This window comes from Pseudorasbora parva, chromosome 3, assembly GCF_024679245.1.
Source record: "Pseudorasbora parva isolate DD20220531a chromosome 3, ASM2467924v1, whole genome shotgun sequence".
Taxonomy (NCBI): Eukaryota; Metazoa; Chordata; class Actinopteri; order Cypriniformes; family Gobionidae; genus Pseudorasbora; species Pseudorasbora parva.
The window spans coordinates 45,016,466-45,044,133 of NC_090174.1; the positions used below are offsets into that span (position 1 = coordinate 45,016,466).

A 27,668-nucleotide genomic window follows, 5' to 3' on the forward strand; every position below is an offset into this window, starting at 1 on the left:
CATTACATCAGGGTTTGAAAGAATGGCTAGCTGTGTTACAAGTGTGATCATGGATTTTTGTACTAAGAGTTTTGAAAATGTACACCTTACTTGTGAAAATAGTACCAAAGTGAATAAAAAAAAAACTGTAATTATTCAGTTGGGTGAAAGTATGGTTATGATTATAAAAAATAAAGTAAACTAGCCAGAAAATATGATGAATATGAACATTTTCTTTTAGTTTAGTATGTAGGCCTAGCTACTCTAGCGTGGGAGCCGCTGCTGTGATGCTGTACAAACGCTTCCAGTGTCAATACTCTCGCGCGTCTGCAGCTGCAGTGACGGGGTAGTTACGCTGACGTCCAGCTCATGCACTGCTCACGTTAGCGGTGTAAAACGACCCTAACAATCCTCCTGCTGGACGGATTCTTAAAGTGTTTAATAAACTCTCTCTCATCAAACAACCGGACTATGCTTAGATCGCACTGGACAGGGACTAGAAAGGGATCTCTTGTCTATAGGCATCGATTCGACAACCAACGTGCTAGAGAAATATTAGCTGCATTTATTATTTCAGAAATATTAATGTAGATTACCTCTCATCTGCACCCACATTACCCATCAGCTTACTTCTCTGGCACACCACTGGTGTTATTGAGTCCAACTATCAAAATCTGAGCTGCGTGACCCACGCAGATGCAGTTACAGGTAGCTAAGCGCATCAGTATTTAAATGTAACTATGCAGTAGGCACAACTTTTATGTCAGACAGTAACTGAGGTTTAAACAAGGGATGAAGCTAAAATCAAATTAATTAATGCTATTGCAAAATAAAGCCACAGAACTGTTGTGCGGCTGACTCGTTGAGCTGTGCTGTTCATGAATAAATCTGATTCTTTAAACAAATTGGTTGAGTGAATGATTCAATGTCCCATTGATATCCACTTGCTTCATTGCTGATTCAGCGTTGTAAACGAATCTGTTGAATGAATGACTCACTGACTCACTAGGCCTATTATTAAGACAGTGATGTGCTGCCACCTACTGGGGTCTTAATAACTCTCATAATTTAAGTATAGTTTCATAAATAAATAAAAAGTATTTCAAAAGATTAGGCCTATTCAAAATATTATATTTAAATATTTAATCTCATAACACTATATGTAATTGTAATTATGTATTAATCTTCCGAGCAGCATTAAAACAGTTTGCAAATAGGTTTAAATGCCACTTCAGAATTCATAAAAAGAGGACAAATATATTTAAAAAAAGATTAGAATTCTTGCCTTTATTTATATAAAATAATTGCCCTAAAAAATTGTAAAGCTATATTATCTAAAAACAAACAAACAACAACAAAAAAACATAAAACTAATAGAATAACAACCAAAACAGCAGATGCGCTGTGATAGTAAGCTTAAGCTTCATCCCTTGTCCAAAACTCAGTGTGCTGTCTAAAATAATAGATATGACCGCACTGCAGCATATTTAGCCTACAATTAAATTGATACTGGTCATCGCTTCGCTAGAATGTATCTATCTTTCGCTGTTCAGTGGGTCACGCAGCAGATGCAATGTAGCCTACATTAATATTTCTGAAATAATAAATCTGCTAATATTTCTCTAGCACGTTGGTTGTCGAGTCCATGCCTATAGAAAAGAGAACCCTTTCTAGTCCCTGTCCAGCGCGATCTGTGTCAAAGAATTAGTCCGGTTGTTTGATGAGAGAGAGAGTTTATTAAACAGTTTTAAGATAAGCCGTCCACCAGCACGAAAATGCGTATAAATAGTACAAGTATGCAATGTTGTGGAAAATATACGCCAAAACTCATTTTGGCGTGCATATGCTACGGTGTTTTTTCGGGTTGGCTATTCTGCATGGAATTGTGGAAACCAAGAGCAGCACGGGTTGATCTTTGGTTGACCAATCAGCGGAAAGGGGCGTTTAATGCAAGCCCACACGTAGATATTGAATATTCAAGCCTTTATCCATTTTCTATCCTTGAACCTAAAAATATAAAATCAAACCGAATTCTCATTTTTCATTTTTTTCAAAAAACGAAAATTTTATAAATTAGCTGTTTTCTCATTTTCAACTTGATATTAAATCGAAAAACAAATGATCGCAAAAGTACACGGACCACTTTCATTCCATACATTCAGACTTTCATTCCATAAATTCAAGTTTCATTCCATATATTCAGACTTTCATTCCATATATTCAGACTTTCATTCCATATATTCAGACTTTCATTCCATATATTCAGACTTTCATTCAATATATTCAGACTTTCATTCAATATATTCAGACTTTCATTCAATATATTCAGACTTTCATTCAATATATTCAAGTTTAATTCCATATATTCAGACTTTCATTCCATATATTCAGACTTTCATTCCATATATTCAGACTTTCATTCCATATATTCAGACTTTCATTCAATATATTCAGACTTTCATTCAATATATTCAGACTTTCATTCAATATATTCAAGTTTAATTCCATATATTCAGACTTTCATTCCATATATTCAGACTTTCATTCCATATATTCAGACTTTCATTCCATATATTCAAGTTTCATTCCATATATTCAGACTTTCATTCCATATATTCAAGTTTCATTCCATATATTCAAGAATCATTCCATATATTCAAGAATCATTCCATATATTCAAGTTTCATTCCATATATTCAAGTTTCATTCCATATATTCAAGAATCATTCCATATATTCAGACTTTCATTCCATATATTCAGACATTCATTCCATATATTCAGACTTTCATTCCATATATTCAGACATTCATTCAATATATATGACCAATCATATTATAAATACTACAATTTCCTGAACGGCATGCCATAATATGTATATATATATATATATATATATATATATATATATATATATATATATATATATATATATATATATATATATATATATATATATATATATATATATATATATATCTAACAATAGCTAACAAGTATATATATATATATATATATATATATATATATATATATATATATATATATATATATATATATATATATATATATATATATATACACACACACAAGTGCTTGTCATATAATTGGAATATCAACAAATAGTAGATTTATTATTTTACTAATTTCATCCAAAAATTGAAACTTGTATATTATATTCATTCATTACACACAGACTGATATATTTTACTTTTTTTTTTTTTTTTTTGATGATTATAACTGACAACTAAGGAAAATCTCAAATTCAGTATCTCAGAAAATTGCAATATCGTAAAGCGGTTCAATATTGAAGACACCTGGTGCCACAATCAGCTAATTAACTCAAAACACTTGAAAAGGCCTTTAAATGGTCTCTTAGTCTAGTTCTGCAGGCTACACAATCATGAGGAAGACTGCTTACTTGACAATTGCCCATTGATACTTTGCAAAAGGAGGGCAAGACACAAAAGGTCATTGCAAAAGAGGCTGGCTGTTCACATAGCTCTGTGTCCAAGCACATTAACAGAGAGGTGAAGGGAAAAAAAAAGATGTGGTAGAAAAAAGTGTACAAGCAATAGAGATAACTACACTCCGGAAAGGTTTGTGAAACAAAACCCATTCAAATATGTGGGGGAGAATCGAAAGATGGAGTCAGTACTTCAAGAACCACTATGCACAGACATATGCAAGACATGGGTTTTAAACTTGCCTGAGCTTAAAGGGATACTTCACTGCCTTTTCATATTAAACTATGTTATTCCCTTAACTAAAACGAGTTGATACATACCTCTCTCGTCTGAGTGCGTGCACTTAGTCTCGCTGATGCGCGGTGACGATCTGTTGCTCCATATGAGCCCGCTTCAGCGCTGGCTACACGACCAAGTCCCGAGTTGGGCACAGAGGGTCCCTCCGTGTCTCAGTGACACCGAGGTGCTGGCAGTTTCTTAGCATTGCCTTTTATTCAATACTTCTCAACTCGAGGCTCACATAAGCTTGGTAACACAGCGAAATGCATTTGGCCATTAACTTTCAAATGCGTCATTATATATAAACTGCAAACACATGAAGGGAGTCTCTGCTTTAATGACCCACATATGGCAGATCAACGTGTGGCTACATTTCTCTCTGATATGGTATCTCCCTCATACGAATTTTCCCTCTGGCTAATTTCTCCACTGACGCAGAAGTGTTGTTTCCTCTGCTCCTGCAGGAGCTCAGCCTCTCTGGCTTATTTCTCCACTGCCGCAGCAGTGCTGTTTCCTCTGCACCAACAGGAGCTCAGCCTCTCTGGCTAATTTCTCCACTGCTGCAGCAGTGCTGTTTCTTCTGCTCCCGCAGGAGCTCAGCCTCCCTGGCTAATTTCTCCACTGCTGCAGCAGTGCTGTTCCCTCCCAGAACCTTCCGATCCTACGTGACCACTTGGAAATGTTCAAAGTGTTCCACTTATCTTATGCCATGCAAACTTTCCCTCCTTTTAATCTCCTCACTTGTTTCCTACTTTAATACTGTTAAAGGCCTCCAAGTTGGGTCTACCAAAGGCTACTTGAGCGGCGTCCAATTTTTCCGCAATTGATTTACTGCTCTCCCTCCGCAGAGAATTCCAAATTACTTGTGTTTTACACCCTGTTTAATTCTCTTTGTCTGGGAACCTACCCCAGTGACAGCTAAAGGTCACATTGTCTTTTTTTTTTTTTTTTTTTTTTTTTTTTTTTTTTTTTTTTTTTTTATTAGAGAAAAAAAAAAATTATAGCAAATTAACAAATTACAGTAGCTTATACAATGCAAGTGATCATAGACATACATACATGTATAGTGGGTAGAAAAACCAAACCATAACAAATAGAGAGGAGAACCAACAAAGAAAACAAAAAAACAAAAACAATACAATAACAAACAGAGAGGAAAACCATCAAAAAAAAAAAAAAAAAAAAAAAAAAAAAAAAAAAAAAAAAAAAAAACAACAACAACAACTGAATATAAATATAGTGATGTATGCAGGTATATTTGGTAAGTTTAGGCAATGGAGTATTAAGGGATAAGGGTAATTTGAGATGCTTATAGTAATAGTAACACATTTATACTTGAGGTAGTAATCATAACAAAAAATAATAAATAATAACTGTAGTAGTAACAGTAATAGTAGCAGTAATGGCAGTAATGGTGGTAGTAGTAATAGTTAAAAGTATCAGTAGTAGTGACAGTAGTAATTGTAATTATCGTAATAGTAGTATTGATTGTAAGTAATAGTAATAATAGTAGTGATAGTAATAGTAGCTAATAGTAATAGTATTAGTGATAGTAGCTATTAGTGATAGCATTAGCTATAATATATATGATAATAATAACAGTAATAATAATAATAGATGTAATGTTAGGATTAGACATTCAAAGTAATATAAATCATGATATTGATGGAACGATAAACCAGGCAATCCAGTTATTGTGGAGGGACACTATGGTCTATGTCCGGGAGCCGCTCCAGCGCCGTCAGTGACCACCACCCACAGACCCCCCCCGGACACAGTCACCCTCATCTGATCCACCTGGGACCCTCCCTCCCGCCAGCGACACACTCCTCAAATGATCCTCTATGCTCTGTTGAGTCCTTGATCAAATACACTGGGGCACCCTAACAGGCACCTCCAAACCAGGCTCCCCTAGTCTGGATGTGGCCTGATAAAACAAAAAATACATTTTTGTTGCCCAGCCCAAATTTTTTTTTAATCTGTAGTATGGACCCTGGTGTGCACCGGTTAGCTCCCCAGCCAGAGACACCACATCCAGCCCAGATATTGGTAGATGTTTTTTATTTACATGAGAGGAGTGATTTGAGGTTGAGGTGGCAAAGGGAGAGGATCCCAAGCACCGAGTCTGTGATGATGAACCCGCCAGCAGGACATGTCAGCCGTGCCCACCAACAGCACCAGAGCAGCACCCCGACCCAGACCATTTATATTTAATCAATTCAAGTAGGCTACCCAGAATGTATACATAATGTTTCTGAAATGTGATTCATGACGGAAGAGATGAATATCCAAATTCCTACTACCACCATCACCAACAACAAAAAGTATAGTTAATATGCAGCTTTACATATATAATAATTGTAAGTGTATACTAGCTTATAAATCATTGCAGAAGTATAATACATTGTAATGTAATATAACAAGTATAATTTAATTTTCGTGTGATTATTAATCCATTTAAAATACCATAAATCTTAATTGAGGCATCAACTCATCAGCTAATTTTAATCAATATGTAACGATGAGAGTAGTGGATTGAAAGCTGTATTAAATTTGTGCAATTGATTTTTAGTTGCTGATGTTTGTTTCTCTTTAATAACATGGTCTCTTAGTAGATGAAGCCATTGTTTAATTGATATTTGGTATTTATTTTTCCAATTGAGAAGTATTGTTTTCTTGGCGATAGCTAGAGATAGGAGTAGAGGTTTTTTATGTTCCAAAGGGAGGTTAATTTCAGATGTGTCACCTAGAAGACATAAGAGTGGAAGTGTGTTGATAGTACTTTTAAAGAGATCTGATAGTTTATTAGTGACATCTATCCAGAACTGATTAACCGGTGGGCATAGCCAGAGTGCATGAAGGTAAGTGTCTGGTGTATTTAAACTGCAGTTAGTACATTTATCAGAAGTTGTCAGCCCCATTTTAAACATGTTATGCTGTGTTATGTGTGTTCTGTGTATAATTTTATACTGAATTAACTGGATGTTTGTGTTTGTACTTAATATAAAAGTATTTCTGCAAACTGTTTTCCAAAATTCATCATTTGTGGTGATATTGAGATCTTTTTCCCATTGTTTAACTGGTGCTGCAATTGCTTTAGTATCTATAGACAATATTAGAGTGTATAATTTACTAAGTGTTTTTACTGAATTACTAATTTTGGTGATATGTTTAAGAATTGGGGGAGGTTGTGCGATATCTTGGTTTCCAACTGTGGTTTTAATAGAATTCCTAATTTGAAGGTAGTAGTAATAATGTTCTTTTCCCAAGGTAAATTTCTGACTTAATTCTGTAAATGTAGTGAATGTGTTCCCAGTAAACAGGTGATGTAGATGTGTGATACCTTTCTCTTTCCATTTAATATTGTTTAGTGGAGTTTTGTTTATAGTGAAATCCGGGTTGTGCCATATAGGTGAGTTGATGTGTGGTGTCAGCTCATGTTGTGTCAGTGTATTAATTTGCCACCAAGCAGTGAGAGTTGGTTTAATCGTTATGTTTTTAAAAAGGTTGTTCTGTTTGATTTTTTTTGTGATAAATGGAAGATCAGATATTGTTATTTCTTTGCATTCTGCTTGTTCTAACGCTAGCCATGGGTTTTGGGAGCTGTCACCTGTGATCCATTTGCAAAAGTATTGAAGTTTGGATGCTAAGTAATAATTTTGAAAATTTGGTGCAGCTAGACCGCCTTGGTCTTTATTTTTTTGTAGTGTTTGTAAGCTTATTTTAGGTTTCCTTTTTTTCCAATAGAATTTGTTAATTATTTGGTTTAATGATGTAAACCATTTCTTAGTTGGTTGTACCGGAGTCATATTGAATAAATAAAGGAGTTTGGGTAGAATACACATTTTAACTGTTGCAATACGACCAATGATGGAAAGTGGTAGGTTCATCCATCGAGTTAAATCATCTTCTATTGTTTTCAGTAGTGTGATAAAATTGAGATTGAACAAGTCAGAGAGGTTCTGGGATATGTTTATTCCTAAGTATGTAATATTATTAATTTTGAATGGTGTGTTCTGTATACTTCTGTCTTGTGGTTGTATATTCAGTGGTAAAATTGTTGATTTGGTCCAGTTTATGGAGTAGTCTGATATGGCAGAATATTCGTCGATGAGTTTAATTATTTCTTTAAGTGATGTTTCTGGATTTTGTACAAATAATAGGATGTCGTCTGCATACAGTGAAATTTTATGATTAGTTTTACCTGATAAAACTCCAGAAATGTTTTCATTTTGTCTTATTGCAGCAGCAAGAGGTTCTATAAATAAGGCGAAAAGTAATGGTGATAATGGGCATCCTTGGCGAGTGCCTCGCTGGAGTTGAAATGGTGATGATATTATGCCATTAGTTAAAACAGATGCTAGTGGAGTATTATAGAGTGTTTTAATCCAATGAATGAAGCAGTCTCCAAATCCAAATCTTTTAAGTGTCATATGAAGGAAGTACCAATTAACTTTATCAAATGCCTTCTCTGCGTCTAGAGATATGATTATGGTCTTTTTTTTGTTTTTATTGCATAGGTCCATGATGTTGAATAGTCTTCTTGTATTGTTTGATGACTGGCGTCCTTTGATAAAACCTGTTTGGTCTGGATGGATGAGAGATGAAATTACTGATTCGAGTCGTGTTGCCAGAGTTTTACTAATAATTTTTAAATCAGTATTTAAAAGAGATAATGGGCGATAACTAGTGCATAATGTTGGGTCTTTATTTGGTTTAAGCAGGACTGATATTAGTGCTGAATTCATATGAGGTGGGATAGAAGAAGTGTTTTTAATTTCTGCCGTCATTCGCATGAATAATGGTGATATGGTTGTCCAAAAATGTTTGTAATATTCTGGTGGGTATCCATCTAAACCTGGGGCTTTATTGTTTGATAGAGAGTCCAGAGCTTGTTTATATTCAATTTCTGAAATAGAATCTTCTAATGAATCTCTTTGTGTTGTGGTCAGAGTGGGTAAAAATAAGTTGGAAAGAAACAATTTAGTGTCCATAATTTTCGGTTCTTTAGTATTACTGTATAAACATTTATAAAAAGTGCGAAAAGTATCATTGATGTCTTGTAGGGTGTGGAGTGTCTTTCCTTCTGGATTCTTGATTACCGGAATAAGTGACTTTTCTCTGTTATGTTTGAGTAAATTAGCCAGGTATTTACCTGATTTATCATTATGTTCAAATTGTGTATATCTGAGGCATTGTTTTTGGAATTCTATCCTTTTATTTAATATGTCATCATATTCACATTTTGTTGTATTTATTTCCTTTAGAATCTGTTCATTGGGATTTTGAGAATAAACATTGTGTAATGTATGCATTTTATTTTCTAAATCTTTTTCTCGCCTTTGTTCCTTTTTGTATTTGTATGTGGAGTATGAAATTATTTTTCCTCTAAGTACAACTTTAGCTGTTTCCCATAGAGTTACCGCAGAGATGTCTGGTGTGTCGTTTATTTCCATGAAGGATGCCCATTCCTTTTTATAGTAGTCATTAAATTCTTTGTCTTGAAGTAATGATATATTCATCCTCCATCTGAATGATTTTTTAGTATTGTTTCTATTAGACATAGTTATAGAGATTGGTGCATGATCAGAGATGATGATAGGGTTTATTGTTGTATTTAAAATATCCGGGATGAGGGAATTGCTTGTCAAAAAATAATCAATGCGTGAATATGATTTATGAACTGCTGAAAAATAACTGTATTCTCTTGAGTTTGAGTTTTTAAGTCTCCAGCTATCACCAAGACCTAGGTCATTCATGTACTGTTTAATGGTTTCTGTAGATTGCCATGGTTTAAAATGTGGTGGTGTATTCGATTTGTCTTGAGTTGGATCTATAACTGTATTAAAGTCTCCTCCGATTATGATGGCTGATTGGGAAAGGCTAGCTATTGAGGAGAAAAAATTATGGAAAAATTGGGGATCATCTGTGTTTGGTCCGTAGATATTAGCAATGGTCAGTGATTTATTGTTAAAGATTATATTGATAATAACATATCGTCCGTCTGGGTCACATATGGCTGAGTGATTAATAACAGTTATGTTTTTATTAATTAATATAGCTACCCCTCTTTTCTTTGAGTTAAAGGATGCAGAGTATATTTGTGTTAATTGCGTATTTCCTAATTTCTTGTGTTCTGATTCCAAAAGATGAGTTTCTTGCAATAAACATATATCTGCCTTTAGTTTTTTGATGTGGTTTAAAATTTTGGACCTTTTAGCTGCTGAGTTGATGCCTCGTACGTTCCAGCTAACTAATTTAAGATGTGACATTCTATGTTATGATGTAGCTTTGTTCAATATTTATCATAAATATCTGTACCCTATTATATGATATAAAATATACAAGTAGTATATATTCAGTGTCAGACAAACTCCACATGCAACAGTAATAACTCTTTTTTCCAAGCGAATATACAGAAAACATTTGAATACGTTAAGTAGGTGATTATTATTTATCTTGTAGTGCATTCATTGGCGGCATGTTTTTTTTTTCTTTTCTTTTTTCTTCGTGATGGATTATAACCAGTACATAGTGTCATTCCTGTAAAGTTGGCCGTCTACATATAGTCGGTCTACAGTGAGAACTGCTTTCCTTCCATTTTGGCGAAATTGTTTCATGACCGGAATCAATATTCTCCGTCTGTCCTGAATCTCTCGAGGGTATTGATCGTTAAGCCCGAATGTAGTTCCGCGCAGTTCTCTGCCCTTGCTCTTAACCAGTTCTTTCTGTTTGTAATGCTCAAATTTTGCAATGATGGGACGCGGCCGTTTAGTGTCTGCATTTTTGTTAGATCCGAGGCGGTGGACGCGGTGGAAGGTAATATTGTTGACAGATTCTAGTGGGAGTTTAAGAGAAGAATGCATGAAATCTTTAATTGCTTGTTCCGGGTTATCTTGGATTTGTTCTGGTATACCCGAAAAGATCAGGTTGTCTCGCATGCTGCGGCACTGGATGTCTAATACGGAATCTTTCAATAGTTTATTTCCGTTTGTAATATGTGTAATTGTTGCTGTGAGTTCTGATATCTTTGTATGCATTTCTTTATTGTCTTTTTGCAATGAGTCAATCTGTGATTGACTGAACTCGAGGCTGGTTTTAAGATCTTTGATGTCTTGATGGAGCAGTTCAAGAATTGCCAGTTTATTGTTTATGGATTCTAGGAGTCCCACCTCTATTGTTGTAGTAGTTCCATCCTCGGACTCTGCTGAGTATTCCCGGCGCGGTTGTTTCTTTTGGGGTTGTGGCATGTTGGTCAAATTGTTGAAGTAGTTGTCTATGAACTTTTCCAGGTATTCCACGATGGGCTTTAATCGTCACATTGTCTAATTTTATGTATCTGCTTTTATTGGAAAGGTAACTGGAAATTTTACATTTTAGTGTTTGTCTTTTTTTCAGTTATTGTAAAGGGGGAATTTAATTGCCGTTGTATTTATTACTTTCCTATCTCTGTTTTTCAGATATACAAAGTTTCTTAAGGATTTCCTGGAGTCTGCGGAGCAGTATTACTTTGTTGGATTTCGTGTACATTATTATCTGTTCACTGATCAACCAGAACAGGTTCCTGCAGTGAAAATGGGTGAAGAACATTATCTGACAGTGTTGAAAGTCCCTAGTTCTAACAGATGGCAGGATATCAGTTTGAGCAGAATGGCAAGACTGGAGAGACTGATTGAGAGCCGATTGGTCAATAAAGTCGACTATGTTTTCAGCCTTGATGTAGATTCAAAGTTCTATGGTCGCTGGGGGGTGGAGACTTTGGGTCGTCTGGTAGGTGTGATAAATCCATGGCATTATGATAGATCTCGTGAACACTTCACACATGAACGCCGGCCAGAGTCTCAAGCGTTTATTCCTCATTCTGAAGGTGATTATTATTATGGTGGGGGTGTGATCGGTGGCTTAGTGGAAGACGTATATAAGCTTGTTAAAACTTGTCGGGAGCGGCTGGACATTGATAAATCTAAATCCATTGAGGCAGCATGGCAGGAGGAGTCCCATTTGAACAAGTACTTTCTTTATAACAAACCCAGTAAAGTGCTTTCAATCGAGTATCTGTGGGATGACAGAAAACCTAAATTAGAGCATATGAAACTCATTCGCTTCTCTCAAATTGTTAAAAACTACAATGAAATTCGTCCAAACTGATAACAACTGCTGTATGGAAATGATCTTTTCATTGTACAATAAGCTTCCTGCAGCCCTTTCTTTTGTTAAAAAAATTATATATATATATATATATATATATATATATATATATATATATATATATATATATATATATATATATATACACACACACACACACACACATACATACAGGGAGGAAAATAAGTATTTGAACACCCTGCTATTTTGCAAGTTCTCCCACTTGGAAATCATGGAGGGGTTTGAAATTGTCATCGGAGGAGAATGTCCACTGTGAGAGACATAATCTAAAAAAAAAATCACAATGTATGATTTTTAACTATTTATTTGTATGATACAGCTGCAAATAAGTAGTTAAACACCTGAAAAAAATCTATGTTAATATTTGGTAAAGTAGCCCTTGTTTGGAATTACAGAGGTCAAATGTTTCCTGTAGTTTTTCACCAGGTTTGCACACACTGCAAGAGGGATTTTGGCCCACTCCTCCACACAGATCTTCTTTGTGCTCCCTCCAAAGATTCTCTATTGGGTCTGTAGACTGGCTAGGCCACGCCAGAACTTTTGATATGCTTCTTATAGAGGGTTATTGTCATGTTGGAAGACCCAGCCTCGACCCATCTTCAATGCTCTAACTGAGGGAAGGAGGTTGTTCCCCAAAATATATCGCAATACATGGCCTTGGTAATCATCTCCTTAAAACAGTGCAGTCGCCCTGTCCCATGTGCAGAAAAACACCCCCAAAGCATGATGCTACCACCCCATGCTTCACAGTAAGGATGGTGTTCTTGGGACGGTACTTGGGACGGTCATTCTTCTTCCTCCAAACACGTTTTGTGGAATTATGACCAAAAGTTCTATTTTGGTCTCATCTGGCCACATGACTTTTTCCCATGACTCCTCTGGATCATCCAAATGGTCATTGGCAAACCTAAGACGGCTTTGGACATGTGCTGGTTTAAGCAGGGGAACCTTCTGTGCCATGCATGGTTTTAAACCATGATGTCTTAGTGCAGGGCTATTCAAATCTTACCCTGGAGGGCCAATGCACTGCAGACTTTAGCTCCAACCCTAATCAAACACACCCACCTGTGATTTTCTAATGATCCTAAAGACATTGATTAGCATGTTCAGGTGTGTTTGATCAGGGTTGGAGCTAAACTCTGAACCGCATTGGCCCTCCAGGGTAAGATTTGAATAGCCCTGTCTTAGTGTATTACCAACAGTAACCTTGGAAACGGTGGTCCCAGCTTTTTTAAGGTCATTGACAAGCTTCTACCATGTAGTTCTGGGCTGATTTCTCACCTTTCTTAGGATCATGACAATTTCAGACCTCTCCATGATTTTTGAGTGGGAGAACTTGCAAAATGGAAGGGTTCAAATACTTTTTACTTATTTATGTATGTATGTGACCCGTCATAGAAACCAGGGACACAAGTCGGCAGCTCTACTATTGAGAAATTTTTTTTTTCATTTTTTCAAATTATGTGATTTTCGCTTTTTTGCAGAATCTGTTCGTTGAAATCACGAAGAAGCCTCTCTGTTTGAGATGGCATTAATTGTATATTTAAAAGTGTATATTTTGAGGTTGAAATCACCTTGTTTTGTCTGTGTGTATTTCCATACTGGCTTTTGTTATTGCCCCGCCCTCCAAGGGACACGTGGCTAATTATTTATGCAGCGCTCTGGCTGACTGTAGAGATGATCCAAGCGACGATGAAAGCGGCATAATAAGACTGGATAATACCCTAATCTACAACTGAGCGAAGAGGAAGAATGTATCAGACAGGCGTCAGACGAGTTGGACCGTAAGAAATCAGAGGCTATATCGATAGTAACATTTGACAGGGATAAAGGCAGAGAAATGGCTCAACTCTGTAACCGTGGCTATAGTGTAGTGTTAAGACGCATGTCATCAAGTTTTGACGCAACTCGATCAGAGTATCGAATCTGCCTTTTGCCACACTCTCTCTACTCCCTTTTCCCATCACATATCAGATTGGAAAGGCATTAATTTTCAAAAAGATTTGAGAAAATGTTAGTGGAAATAAAGCATCTAACATGTGTTTATTAATAAGTGTTTCTCGGTTAGAGTGTGTGGCAAAAGGCGGATTCGAACCACTGATCGATATGCGTCAAAAATGAATGATATGCGCCTTACCCCTACACTACAGCCATTTTAATTGTAATCGTTAGCATCATATCACTTGCCAAAAACCCCCGTTTCTATAATGAGCTTTTAGATGGTTATTTTAGCTTCTTTATTATTAGTAGTATGCGGTCCGATTTTTCCTGTTGCATCTGTCGTTACTAGCAACCATGCAGCTTTACAGGGGGTATGGCTTATCTAAATGAGATGTAAATGAGCCCTATTGTCACTCCCAGCAGGTGAGAACAGGTGAGAACTGCAAAACTTCAGAGGCTGTTTTCTCTCGTTTACACTTTTCTAAAGGCCTACATTCAGATGGCCACAACTTCTCCAAATATTATCAGATTTCCATGTGTTACACGTCGTTGGAAAGCTTGGAGACTACACTTTCAGAATCTGTGAATAACTCAAAATGCCCCAGAACCGACTTGTGTCCCTACTTTCCGTGACTGGTCACATATATATACACTCAACTAAAGGATTATTAGGAATAACATACTAATACTGTGTTTGACACCCCTTTCACCTTCAGAACTGCCTTAATTCTACGTGGCATTGATTCAACAAGGTGCTGAAAGCATTCTTAAGAAATGTTGGCCCATATTGATAGGATAGCATCTTGCAGTTGCTGGAGATTTGTGGGATGCACATTCAGGGCACAAAGCTCCCGTTCCACCACATCCCAAAGATAGTTGTATTAATGAGAAAATTAGAAACTTAACAGGTGTTCCTAATAATCCTTTAGGCGTGTGTGTGTGTGTGTGTGTGTATGTATGTATGTATATATATATATATATATATATATATATATATATATATATATATATATATATATATATATATATATATATATATATATATATATATATTATATTGAAAGCCTACACTGTAAAAAGAATACTGTGAAAAATACAGTAACTTGCTGCCAGCAATTAGCTAGTAAGTTGCTGTATTTCATTTCACAGTATTCTTACTGTAAATGTAATCGCAGTAACTTTTAAATTACTGTAATTTTAATCACATAACTACTACTCTAATGGGGATTACTGCATAAATTTTGTGTACTGTAACATGAAGACACTGTCACAAATGCCATTTATATTTTCACTTTTAATTTCAAAAATTCATAAAATAATAAAAAGTCTGTCAGGTGTGTGTGCGCGCCCGCCGATCTGTTTGTGACTTGTGTAGGTGAGTTTGTGTGCACATGTATGTTTGAGTGTGTTTTAAGTACAATTACAAAGCAATTCATTGGTTTTGTTTAACTCTGAAACAATTTTCGTGTTGCGTTTTGGTAAAAATAGCTACGGGTAGCGCCAGCTGATTGAGTAGTGCAACCATTCTATGTCATCAACCTAGAACGCAAACAAAATGGCGCCGCCCATCGTCCAAATATAAAATCGATTTTTTTTAAATAACGTAGATCTTTCATGGGTTTTCTACTACATATTTCGGTAAGAGACATTGTTTATGTTCTATTAAGCCATACAAGTCTCAACACCATGGGATCCCTTTAAAATATATGTTAAGCTGGGGCGTAGCCATCTTTTAATGAGTGAGGGGGACAGAAATGTCGTAATACAATTTTTTTTTTTTTGGACGATATAATTTTTCGCATCTCTTGCTTTTAATTTGGTAAGATATCAAACAATAACCTCTAATATCTATAATATTTTTTTCTATATTTTATGCCAATTTTATGATTGGTTTACTACAAACACTTGTGCATTAAGTCTCCATAGATTTTGTGCAAAGTAAAAAAATATATATATTCTGATGTAAACCAGCTGTTCTCTATGTGAATATATAGTAAAGTGTAATTTATTCCTGTGATCAAAGGAATAAATTATTCCTCTAGCTGCATTTTCTCGACCGGCTGCAAATAAAATGGCAGATCATGCATAGATTATTTTTTGTCTCTGAATTTAAATCTTGATGTATTCACATTGGTTTCTATGTAAATACATTTGACCGTGACGCGTGAAGCTGTCTTTAGCGTCCCTGTTTACTTGCCCGCCGCCGCGCAGGGTAACGTCGGTTCGAATCCCGCTCGGAGCGGGTCGACTAGGATCGGTGAGACCCAGTAAAAGTACGGGGACGAAAATACATTTTATTAAAAGTGAGGGTGTAACGAATGTTCGTGGGGGTGTGAAGGAAGAAGACGGGGTCGGCTTTGACTGGGACTCGCTCTCTTTATTCAGTCTTGTTCAAAAACAAATAACAGTCACACATATGTGTGTGTGTGCAAAACTCAGTTTCTCCACGATATGGATCGCTCCTTCTCTCTGTTTAACTTTCTTTCTCAGTTTCTCTCAGTTTCTTTGCTGTGCACGCGAAGTCCCAGTCCAGGTCTCTCTCTCGGTCTCTCGGTCTCTCGGTCTCTCTCTCGGTCTCTCTCACTCTCTCTCTCTCTCTCTCTCTCTCTCTCTCTCTCTCTTAAATGCTTTCTCTCCATGCCAATTACTGCAAACAGACACAGGTGTTAGTGATCTGCACTTTACCTACTTACTCACCGCTCGGCTCCGCCTCCTCTCTCCCTACAGACCTCGCGAAACCACGCCCCTCCTGCCAGAGAGGGAATTTATCATCATTACTCCAGTCTTCAGTGTCACATGATTCTTACTCATTCTCATATGAGGATTTGATGATCAACACACATTTATGATTATTATCAGTTGTGCTGCTCATGGTGATGCTTAATTTTTGTGGAAACCATCTAAACATTTGTGGTAAAATTAAAAAGAGAGAAATCAATACTTTCATTGATCAGACATGCATTAAATCGATCACAAGTGATCTTTTTAATATTATAAAAGATAATAATTTATTTAATAAATGCAAATAAAAGCTGTCCATTGAACTTTATATTAATCAGAATCCTGAAAAATAAAATGAATCCTGGTTTCCCCAACATTTTTAAGCAGCACAACTGTTTTCAACACAGATAATAATCATAAATGTTTCTTGATTATAAAATCATCATATGAGAATGATTAGTGAGGGCTACATTGAGATGGCTTGAAAAACACACATAAATAATACATTGTCGCAATCGTCTGATCGTCTGATCTGTCGTCACGTTTCATCTCTCATAACGATTGTTGTCCTTCAGCTGCAGCTCCGGCGTGACAGTGTGTTTCTACGAATCCGCTTTTGGATTTTCTATGAGAGCGCCCTCCTCATATTTAGATGCAAATAAAATGGCAGATCATGCATAGATTATTTTTTGTCTCTGAATTTAAATCTTGATGTATTCACATTGATTTCTATGTAAATACATTTGACCGTGACGCGTGAAGCTGTCTTTAGCATCCCTGTTTACTTGCCCGCCGCCGCGCAGGGTAACGTCGGTTCGAATCCCGCTCGGAGCGGGTTGACTAGGATCGGTGAGACCCAGTAAAAGTACGGGGACGAAAATACATTTTATTAAAAGTGAGGGGAACACGTCCCACCTGTCCCCCGTGTAATCAGTGCCCATTATGTTAAGTAACGTATAGCTTAACAGATAGCTGATAGCCTACCTCTAGCTGCGTTTTCTCGACCCGCTTAACGTCAATATCTGATTCCTCAGCCAGCAACAGCAAGCAAGAGAAAGAAAAACCGAGAGATTATTAAACGGCGGCCGCGCCAATAAATACAAAAAAATGATACCATTTTAAATTAATGTCATTTCACAATGCTAACGTCAGTCTTTAATCAAATTAAAGACGTTAAAAATGTAATGTTGCCAGATAAGACAAATCGTAATACAGTAGGCTAACGTTACTCCCACAAGTTTGAATAGCATTTTACCAATCTTGTTTCTGGGGGTTTACGTTCAGAAAAATCATGATGAATCACTATAAAAAAATATGTTAGGTCTTAGGCCTTACGTACCTTAGCTGGTTTTCTTTCAGCTCGAGACCGTCGATAGTCGGCAGGCTTGGCTCTGCCTCACGTGCAAGTGGTGACAGAAAAAAGTGATCACATTATGTGACGTATCTGCACCAAAAGAGATCACATACACAATTAAAATTAAATTTTTATTTAACAATGCTAACCTTTTATAAACTAATGACGTTATTAAATGTTGCCAGACTAGAAAATATAGTGAAATCATGCAGAAATATATATTTGTGGAAATAAAATCATAAAATGCACACACAACATGAGACGCGTTTACTAGGAAGTGTGCTGCTGCTGCTCATTACTCTTTTCTCTCTCAGTGCAATCTTAAAGTTGAACAAACAGGTGACTTTACAAGTGTAAACTTTGGAAATAAATATACCTTTCTAAAGTAAAAATTCAGATGAAAGTGGGGAATCTCGTAGCTTTCCTTGGCTGAAAAAAAATCTTCTATAGAAATTGCTGTATTGTGATTCACAGGAGAAAAAAAAATACTGTAGAATTTACCCAACGTTGAAAAAAGACCATGATGCTTTGCAGATCTACAGCAACATGCTGTATACAGGTTCTACAGTAAGTATTTGCTCATTTTACAGTAATAATGCTGTGAAAACTTCAGAAATTGGTTACATTGTAATAAAGAATTGCTCTCATAAGGGGATTGTTTAGGGATCCTTGCCATTAAAGTAAATTTAAAAAAACGATATAGAAAATATTAGAAATTCATAAGCAATAAACAAACATAAGTTTGATATAATACACAATTATATAGCCTAAGTTTGATGGATTAATGCTGCCTCAACAATAAAAACAATCTCAGTGTAACTGCTTAATTTCTTTCATATATTATTTTATTATCAATAATTCAACTGTTTGGGGGGAGATTTTTAGGAGATTTGTTTTCTTTGTAAAGAAGATTTATACAGTTAACAGCATTATAAAAAGACTCATATGTGGCATCATTCTCTCTATGAAAACAGTAAACCGCATTCACTGGTTCTAACACTATAGCGATACGAACTCTATAGCGGTTAAACAGAGCACTGCAATTCGTTTTCATTTAAAGTATCAAACAGCCAGGGAAAACCCAGACAACTTCCGGCAAATTTAGATAGGCTTTACACAATGACAGCGCAGCGAAGGTGAAGCAGATTTGGTACATTACAAAGATGGATGCCGCCGTGGAACATCACTTGTTGGAATCAGTTATCGCGTCTGTTTTAAGCGATTTAAACTTTTCCTTTTTGTTAAAATCCAAGCAAAGACCAACACTCGGCTACCAGATATGGATTACATTGCTTCTTTGATGAGGAGGATGGGGAGTGTGATCATGTGCTAATACCACATAGCAGCTCTGGATCTGGCCTTTCTGTGCTTATATCCTCAGACTAGATCTGGTAGTCATGTAAAAATTGTAAATAAATAACTAGCATAAGTCTGAAAATGTTCTAACACATCTGAAATTACTGAATTTGAATCAAGTTTGTGAGACATAATTTTCCAAAGACTCATAAATATTTTATTTTCAAAATATTGCAAATCGCGTTCTAATCGCAAAACAAATTTCTTACAACGGAGGCAAATGTGATCAGAGCTTGATGTTTTCAGTTCGACCGTCAATCCGAGATGTTTCAGTCGGTCTGAGATGCTATTAGGTTTCCAAATTTGGCAAAAAAGTTGATGGAGTGGCGGTGGACACCAGCTATTATCATATTTCTTTTACAACAAGAAATGTAAAAAAAAAAAAAAAAAAAAAGGTAACACTTTATAATAACGTTCAGTTGTAAGTCATTTATAAGTGGTTAATTAATGATGAACTAATAATTTACAAAACATTCATAAATGATTATCAAGTGATATGCTAACATTTTATGAATGTTTTGTAAATTGATTAGTGATTAGTAAATAATTAACTAATGATTTATGAAACATGACTACGTGTTCATTAATGATTAATGAGTGATTTGTTAATTATCTTACTTATATTTAGTAGATTCAGTTTTAAGTAATTTACAATTGATTAGTTAATAATGAACTAATGATTTACAAAACATGACAATGCATTTCATAAATGTTACTTTTTTGTATGTTTTGTAGATTCAGTTATAAATTATTTACAAGTTATTAGATAATGATAAACTAATAATTTACAAATCATATTTATACATTCATAAATGATTAATATGGTAACGATTTACAAATTTGTCATAAGTTAGGCCTATCTTAAAAAAAAAAATCATAAAACAATCAAATAGATCCTTAGTAAATGGTTTGTTACTAATTAATATATTATTAATCACTGAAATGTCAATATACCATTAACTCAATAAATTGTTAATCATGAACAAATGATGACCAAACCATTCGTAAATGATGAGTAGCCTATATAATGTATTGATGCATATCCAAATTCATCAGATCAAGACGCATTTAATTCTTTGCATTTGTAAAAGTATGTCTTCGGACTAAACGTAACCGTGACCTTATACAGTTCATATTTTTCTTCATATTTTTATTCTTAGAGTTTTTTATTACCGTGTTGTATTGTATTGTTTATGTGCACTGGAAGCTTCAGCATCAAAAAAAAATTCCTTGTGTGTGAAAGCACACTTGGCAATAAAGCTCTTTCTGATTCTGATTCTGTTGAGAGAATATTTAGTGTTGCAGGAAAAAGGTCCAGGTATCGTTCGTTCATTTGTTTTTGCTTTCACAAATGAAAACGAAAAAACGAGAAAACAACTCCTTTGTTCGTTTTTTCGTTTTTTTTAGAAAAACGAAAAAACGACATTATGACTTGATTTTTGGTTTTCCCGTTCTTGCACAGAAATCGGATTGGCAGGAAATGGATTCGTGTTTTTCAAAATAAGAGTTTTACCAAACCTGTATTTGTTTGCCTGTAAAATTAATAGTCTATATGCATGCTATTTGTCACCCAATTATTTGGCTTCTTTGACTGAAAAAATCTATTGAAATAGCCTAAATGTAAAACATGTTCACTGAGCATTGAGTGTTGTCATCATACAAATGTAAATAATACATGTATTATTTGTTTTAGATGTTTTTATTAACTTAAATTTCAATGAATAATATTTTATTTTGTTATATTAATATAATATAATATTAAGTTAATGCTTCAGTTTATGTTTGCACTACAAACATCATGATGGAGTGGCACAATTTACACAAAAATAATTAATATGCTTTCAGGTTCCTAGAACAATTAATATGCAACATCCTTTTAGTCAAAGTTTGGTGGTAGGCTAATATTACATCGTCATTATAATACAATATAATGCATGATGTGCTCACTCGGTTGAGAGAAGATCCAAACTCTAATAATAAAGCCAAGAGAAAACTGTATTTTTAAAATTATCGTCATAGCTATCTGTCCTCTAATAGCCAGACACGATGTATGGCTATTATGACCAAATAAAGGGAAGTCGGTATCAATAAAATACATTTTTGGATTGACACAGGCTGTTTAGACATGGCATCTGGATTTACACAACAACTTATAATTGCATAAATTATGTTAAGAGATAAATGTTTAAAATGTAATGTAGAAATATGAAATTATTAGAAGGAAAAAAAATGAAACATCGACTTTTTAACTATAAAACTAACACCGCCAGTAGGTGGCAGCAAATCTCTATCCTCATGAGAGAGTTGAATCCTTTATTCAAACGAGTCTTTCAAAAATCATAAATCTTTTAATCTAGCAAACGACTCTGGGCTAATCTATAAAAATGCCTACTCAATAACTTTATTGAACTGTAGTATAATGTCACATTTGCGATTGTGCAGATGTTCGGAAAAACAGCACTCTTGCTGGTGTGATAGCCTAACTCACAGCCTCATAGGCTCGTGTTAGAACTATATAAAACGGGGACTCGTTAGGCCTAAAAAAAATGTTTCTTCTTTTCTTTCTTTCTTTTTTTCATGTAGCCAATGCCTATTCCTATTGTGATGACTGTGGAGAGAGCGCTCAAAACTATATCATTTAGTGAACAAATTTTTAGAAATGATCATTTTCTGTAAAGCAATGAGACGTGAACATATGAGAATTTAACAAGATTTCTCTAAATGTGCGCTCTTTTGGACTAAAAGCCTAATTGAAGCGATTTAAAGTAGCCGATCGGATGGAGTTAATGCGGATCAACTCGTGCTATTCTTTGCGAAATAAAGATACATATTCTGGTTGCGCCGTTTGATTATGGCCTCGAAGCTCAGTCGGAGGATATTTAGGACCGGGTATTTTTATTCTGTGCTCCCCTCCGTCTTTCAAACTACTCCGTGATCGCGAAAAGACGCGTTCGGCGGAGCCGCGCACTCTAAGCGCTCAAAGGCTATAGCCAAATCACTACTTTGGGCTGATTATAGGCTACCTCGCTCGCACATGGCCAGACAGTGGAAATACGTTTTATAATTCCTGGTTATCTGGCATAAATTAGCCTCATTGATCTTATACATCTTGAATTCGATTGATATACCTACTAAAAACATCATTGCTGGATTATTTTGACTAGGCTATTATAAAAGCAGATGAAACATATAGCCTATGGCTACTGTTTATCACATATTAGCCTACTTTGGGCCAAATTTACGTTTAGAAACCATTAAAAAAAATTATCCCTCGGGAGTCTGAGCTGTTTTGGGGCCCTTTAAAAGTTTTGCTCTGACATTTGTGCTTTTTTATTACAATGTTTTCAGCACAAACTGTGCTACCATAACATGAGAACAATATGTAGCCTACATGCTTGTATTTTTGAGAGAATAATGTTTGTGCATGGGTTTTGAAAAAACAAAAAAAATGTTTTAAAATTAGATCTCAAAACACACAATAGATATGCGGCCACAATACTTTAGTAGACTAATGGATGTGGTTGCCTATGTTTAATTAAAATCATACATTTAATTAATTTATACGCTACAAAACTAAGTATAGGCTATAGAATAGGAAAAGATGTGTATATGTCATTTTGACACGAATACATATTAATAAATGACATGTTCATGTTTGAAAGTCTGTAGGTTAACATAAATGCAGATATAGGCCTAATTGTAATAATAAAAAACAACATAATTATCGATTTTGAAATATTAAACCTGTCAATACAGAACGAAATATTCTGTAGCCTATTTTGCCGTCAATACCATAGATATGTATGGTCAACAGGCTACTGCCGACGTTGTCCTTGCTGTATCAATAGGCAATATATTTATATTTAACATGAAGTATAGGGCTTCCCTGTACATTAATAGCAGCAGCAGCGCCGCGTCAGACACGCTTCTGGTGTGCAAAGACAGAGAAAACGCCACGCAGCCGCCCCACGGATGACACGCAACAGAAACTCCACGCTCACACCACGCTTGCAGTGTCGCCGAACGCGTCTTTTCGCGATCACGGAGTAGTTTGAAAGCTAGTTTGAAAGACGGAGGGGAGCACAGAATAAAAATACCCGGTCCTAAATATCCTCCGACTGAGCTTCGAGGCCATAATCAAACGGCGCAACCAGAATATGTATCTTTATTTCGCAAAGAATAGCACGCGTTGATCCGCAATAACTCCATCCGATCTGCTACTTTAAATCGCTTCAATTAGGCTTTTAGTCCAAAAGAGCGCACATTTAGAGAAATCTTGTTAAATTCTCATATGTTCACGTCTCATTGCTTTACAGAGAATGATCATTTCTATAAATTTGTTCACTAAATTATATGCTCTCAAGAGTTTTGAGCGCTCTCTCCACGGTCATCACAATAGGCTATAGGAATAGGCATTGGCTACATGAAAAAAAGAAAGAAAGAAAAGAAAAAAGAAAAAAGAAAAAAAACCTTTTAGGCCTAACGAGTTCCCGTTTTATATGGTTATAACACGAGCCTATGAGGCTGTGAGTTAGGCTATCACACCAGCAAGAGTGTTTCTCCGAACATCTGCACAATCGCAAATGTAACATTATACTTCAGTTCAATAAAGTTACTGAGTAGGCATTTTTTTTTTATAGATTAGCCTATCCAGAGTCGTTTGCTAGATTAAAAGATTTAGGATTTTTGAAAGACTCGTTGGAATAAAGGATTCGACTCTCTCTTTAAGATAGAGATTTGCTGCCACCTACTGGCGGTGTTAGTTTTATAGTTAAAAAGTAGTCTCATTTCTACATTACATTTTAAACATTCATCTCTTAACATAATTTATGCAATTATAATTTGTTGTGTAAATCCACATGCCATGTCTAAACAGCCTGTGTCAATCGAAAAAAATATTTTATTGATACCGACTTCCCTTTATTTGGTCATAATAGCCATACATCGTGTCTGGCTATTAGAGGACAGATAGCTATGACGATAATTTTAAAAATACAGTTTTCTCTTGGCTTTATTATTAGAGTTTGGATCTTCTCTCAACCGAGTGAGCACATCATGCATTATATTGTATTATAATGACGATGTAATATTAGCCTACCACCAAACTTTGACTAAAAGCATGTTGCATATTAATTGTTCTAGGAACCTGAAAGCATATTAATTATTTTTGTGTAAATTGTGCCACTCCATCATGATGTTTGTAGTGCAAACATAAACTGAAGCATTAACTTAACATTTTATTATATTAATATAACAAAATAAAATATTATTCATTGAAATTTAAGTTAATAAAAACATCTAAAACAAATAATACATGTATTATTTACATTTGTATGATGACAACACTCAATGCTCAGTGAGTAAAATGTTTTACATTTAGGCTATTTCAATAGATTTTTTCAGTCAAAGAAGCCAAATAATTGGGTGACAAATAGCATGCTTTTACAGGCAAACAAATAAAGTTTTGGTAAAACTCTTATTTTGAAAAACACGAATCCATTTCCTGCCAATCCGATTTCTGTGCAAGAACGGAAAACCAAAAATCAAGTCATAATGTCGTTTTTTCGTTTTTCTAAAAAAACGAAAAAACGAACAAAGGAGTTGTTTTCTCGTTTTTTCGTTTTCATTTGTGAAAGCAAAAACAAATGAACGAACGATACCCGGACCGAAAAATCTTCAGACCGGAACGGTGCAGATTCAATGATAAAACAAATTTGAAGAGCAATTGAGAAGATGCATTAGATGCTGATCAGTCTTGCTCAGTGAGTTTTGGGTCTGTGTATGGTCCGTGTCTCATCTGATAATTTAATTTCCTGTTTGGAATGGAATAATGAGAACAGATAAATAAGTTTTTTGTTGTTGTTGTTGTTTAGTTTAAAAAACGAACAATGAGATTTTGGCTCAATTTTTCATTTTCGTTTGTGTTTTACAAATCGGTTTAGGGGTTTGATATTTCATCTCCACACGTGGGTGGCGCTGAAACGCCTCTTTCATCTGATTGGTCAAACAGCTTTTCTGGCAGTCAGTAAGGGATCTTGAACCATATGCTACAGGATGTCCATCCTGCAAGATGACCTAAACCCTCTGAGCTTGCATCAACAGAAAGAGTCACGTCCTTGTTGACATCAAAGAATCTGAGAGCTGGTGAATCGATCAGTTGTGACTTCAGCAACTCAAAACTCACTGAAAAAAATGTTTCTTTGGGTCAACCTAAAAAAATTACTGTAATTTGTTACAGCTAATTTTATTAGTTTTTCCTCAAGCTATATTTTTAATTTGGTTGAAACTTTACAATTTAATTTAATATAAATCAAAATAGTTCTTCTGCCCAAGATAAAAAAATTACATTCACACAAAGTTAAAATATTGCGTATTATAGAGGCCATAAATCATTTTTCTTACTTTGGTACAACTTAAATTTTCATTTTGGAAAAACTTGCTTTTTACTATAATGACAAAGTATAATTTTTAGTTTGGTCTAAACTAAATAAAATGCTGTAATTTTGTTACAAGCAATTTTTTTTAATTTGCTCAAATTGAATTTCTGATTCCATACAAACTATATTTTTGAATAATACCTTAATCATATTTTCTTTAGCCAAAAGACAAAATTGTACTATAATATTTATTTTTGCTTTGTTACAACTTTACTTTTACCATGAACAAAAGCTAAACTTGCTTTAATATAAAATAGTACATTTAAAAATATAACAAAAACATTTGTCAGAAAATAGCTGACTTACTATAAATAAAGACAGGAATATTCTCTCAAAAGACATTGTTTATTGAGATATTGTCTTTTTATAAGATGCATCACTGTTGTCAAATTGTGCTGCCAATAAGGCAAGCCGGTATGCATTTTACACATCAACACTTGAGGAATAAAGTAAATGGTCTTTAAGACCCTTTTCTTTTTTTAAAACCTTACATAAACTTCCTCTATATGTAAACACGTTAATGTAAAACTGTTTTGTACACCTCTCCTTTAAAACTTGAGATATGTAATGTAATGAAATTAAAGGGATAGTTCCCCCAAAAATGAATGTGATGTTTATCTGCTGACCCCCAGGGCGTCCGAGATGTGCGTGTGTTTGTTTCTTCAGGAGAACACAAATGAAGATTTGTAACTCCAGCTGTTGCTCGTATGATGCATGTCAATAAGGTGTTTTCTATGAGTAAAAAACACAGACATAAAAATCCATATTAAACCCTGTGGCTCGTGATGACACATTGATATCTTAAGACACAAAACGATCGCTTTCTGCCAGAAACACAACAGTATGTTATTTTTTACTTCATATCAGACAAATCTCATCTAGTATTCCCAACACCATTACTGCCACCGAACAAAGTCAAAAACACGACGCAATCATAGGAATATATATATATATGATTGCACCGTTTTTGACCTTCTTAGCCGGAAGTAATGGTGTTGGGAATATCAGACAAGATTTGTCTGATATAAGGTAACAAATTATATACTGTTGGGTTTCACACACAAACCGATCGTTTCATGTCTTAAGATATCAATGTGTCATCACGAGCCACAGGGTTTAATATGGATTCGTATGTCTATATTTTTTTTACTCATAGAAAACACCCCATTTGACATGCATCATACGAGCAACGGCTGGAGTTAAAAATCTTCATTTGAGTTCTACTGAAGAAACAAACACACCTACATCTCGGACGCCCTGGGAGTAAGCAGATAAACATCACACTCATTTTTTGGGTGAACTAACCCAAGCAGTATAAACAGACCTTTTATCAGTCTTAAAACTTGGATATCCTTAAACAAAATTACCAGGAAAGTATGAAAGTCACATTGTTTTGAACCATTACGAATGTAAAAATCAACCTTTCTTTAACCTTAACCACAGTAATATGGTATGTAAAACTTTGACAATGACATATGTATATAAATCCATTGTATTCATGCATGTGTTGATATCAGTGCCTCAATATTTATAAAACAGAAACAGCTCTGTTAACTTGTTTAACATATATATAACAACAATGGTCATTTTGGTTCAAATTTATTTGAATACAAGCTATAAAACATATCCTGTATCCAAATGTCTTTGATTTATTTAGAGCTTGACACTCAGACTGAACACTCTGCGTGTCATTTTCTTGGGTTCTATCTCCATGAAAATTTTCTGCAATGCATCAAAGGTGTATTTGAGCTCACTTGGATAGCTCAAATTTAAAACACACATGAGCCCAAACAACATGGCACATGCATGTGGGACTGATGGCAAGTCATTAAGGACCTCCACACCTTCAATGACAATTCCAATGTGACGTGGTGGCTGGAGAGGATCCTCATCTTCCTTGATGACAAACACTGCCATTGTACATCTCTCAAGCTCAGTTTCAGCTTCCTCCTTCTGAGCAACCTAAT

At 35.1% G+C, this 27,668-nt stretch overlaps 2 protein-coding genes across 2 annotated transcripts in view; one reads left to right on the plus strand and one right to left on the minus strand.

Moving 5' to 3' along the window:
• The window catches only part of LOC137071274 (globoside alpha-1,3-N-acetylgalactosaminyltransferase 1-like), an 85,266-nt gene extending 73,371 nt beyond the window's left edge, over positions 1-11,895 (plus strand). Inside the window, exon 7 of the mRNA XM_067439123.1 lies at positions 11,184-11,895. Coding sequence (XP_067295224.1) covers positions 11,184-11,871 — 688 coding nt within the window. The 3' untranslated portion in view covers positions 11,872-11,895. The remainder of the gene's footprint in view (positions 1-11,183) is intronic.
• Positions 11,896-26,932: 15,037 nt separating this feature from the next.
• The window catches only part of si:ch73-321d9.2 (uncharacterized), a 52,152-nt gene continuing 51,416 nt past the window's right edge, over positions 26,933-27,668 (minus strand). Inside the window, exon 6 of the mRNA XM_067439124.1 lies at positions 26,933-27,663. Within this exon, the coding sequence (XP_067295225.1) occupies positions 27,355-27,663 (309 nt within the window). The 3' untranslated portion in view covers positions 26,933-27,354. The remainder of the gene's footprint in view (positions 27,664-27,668) is intronic.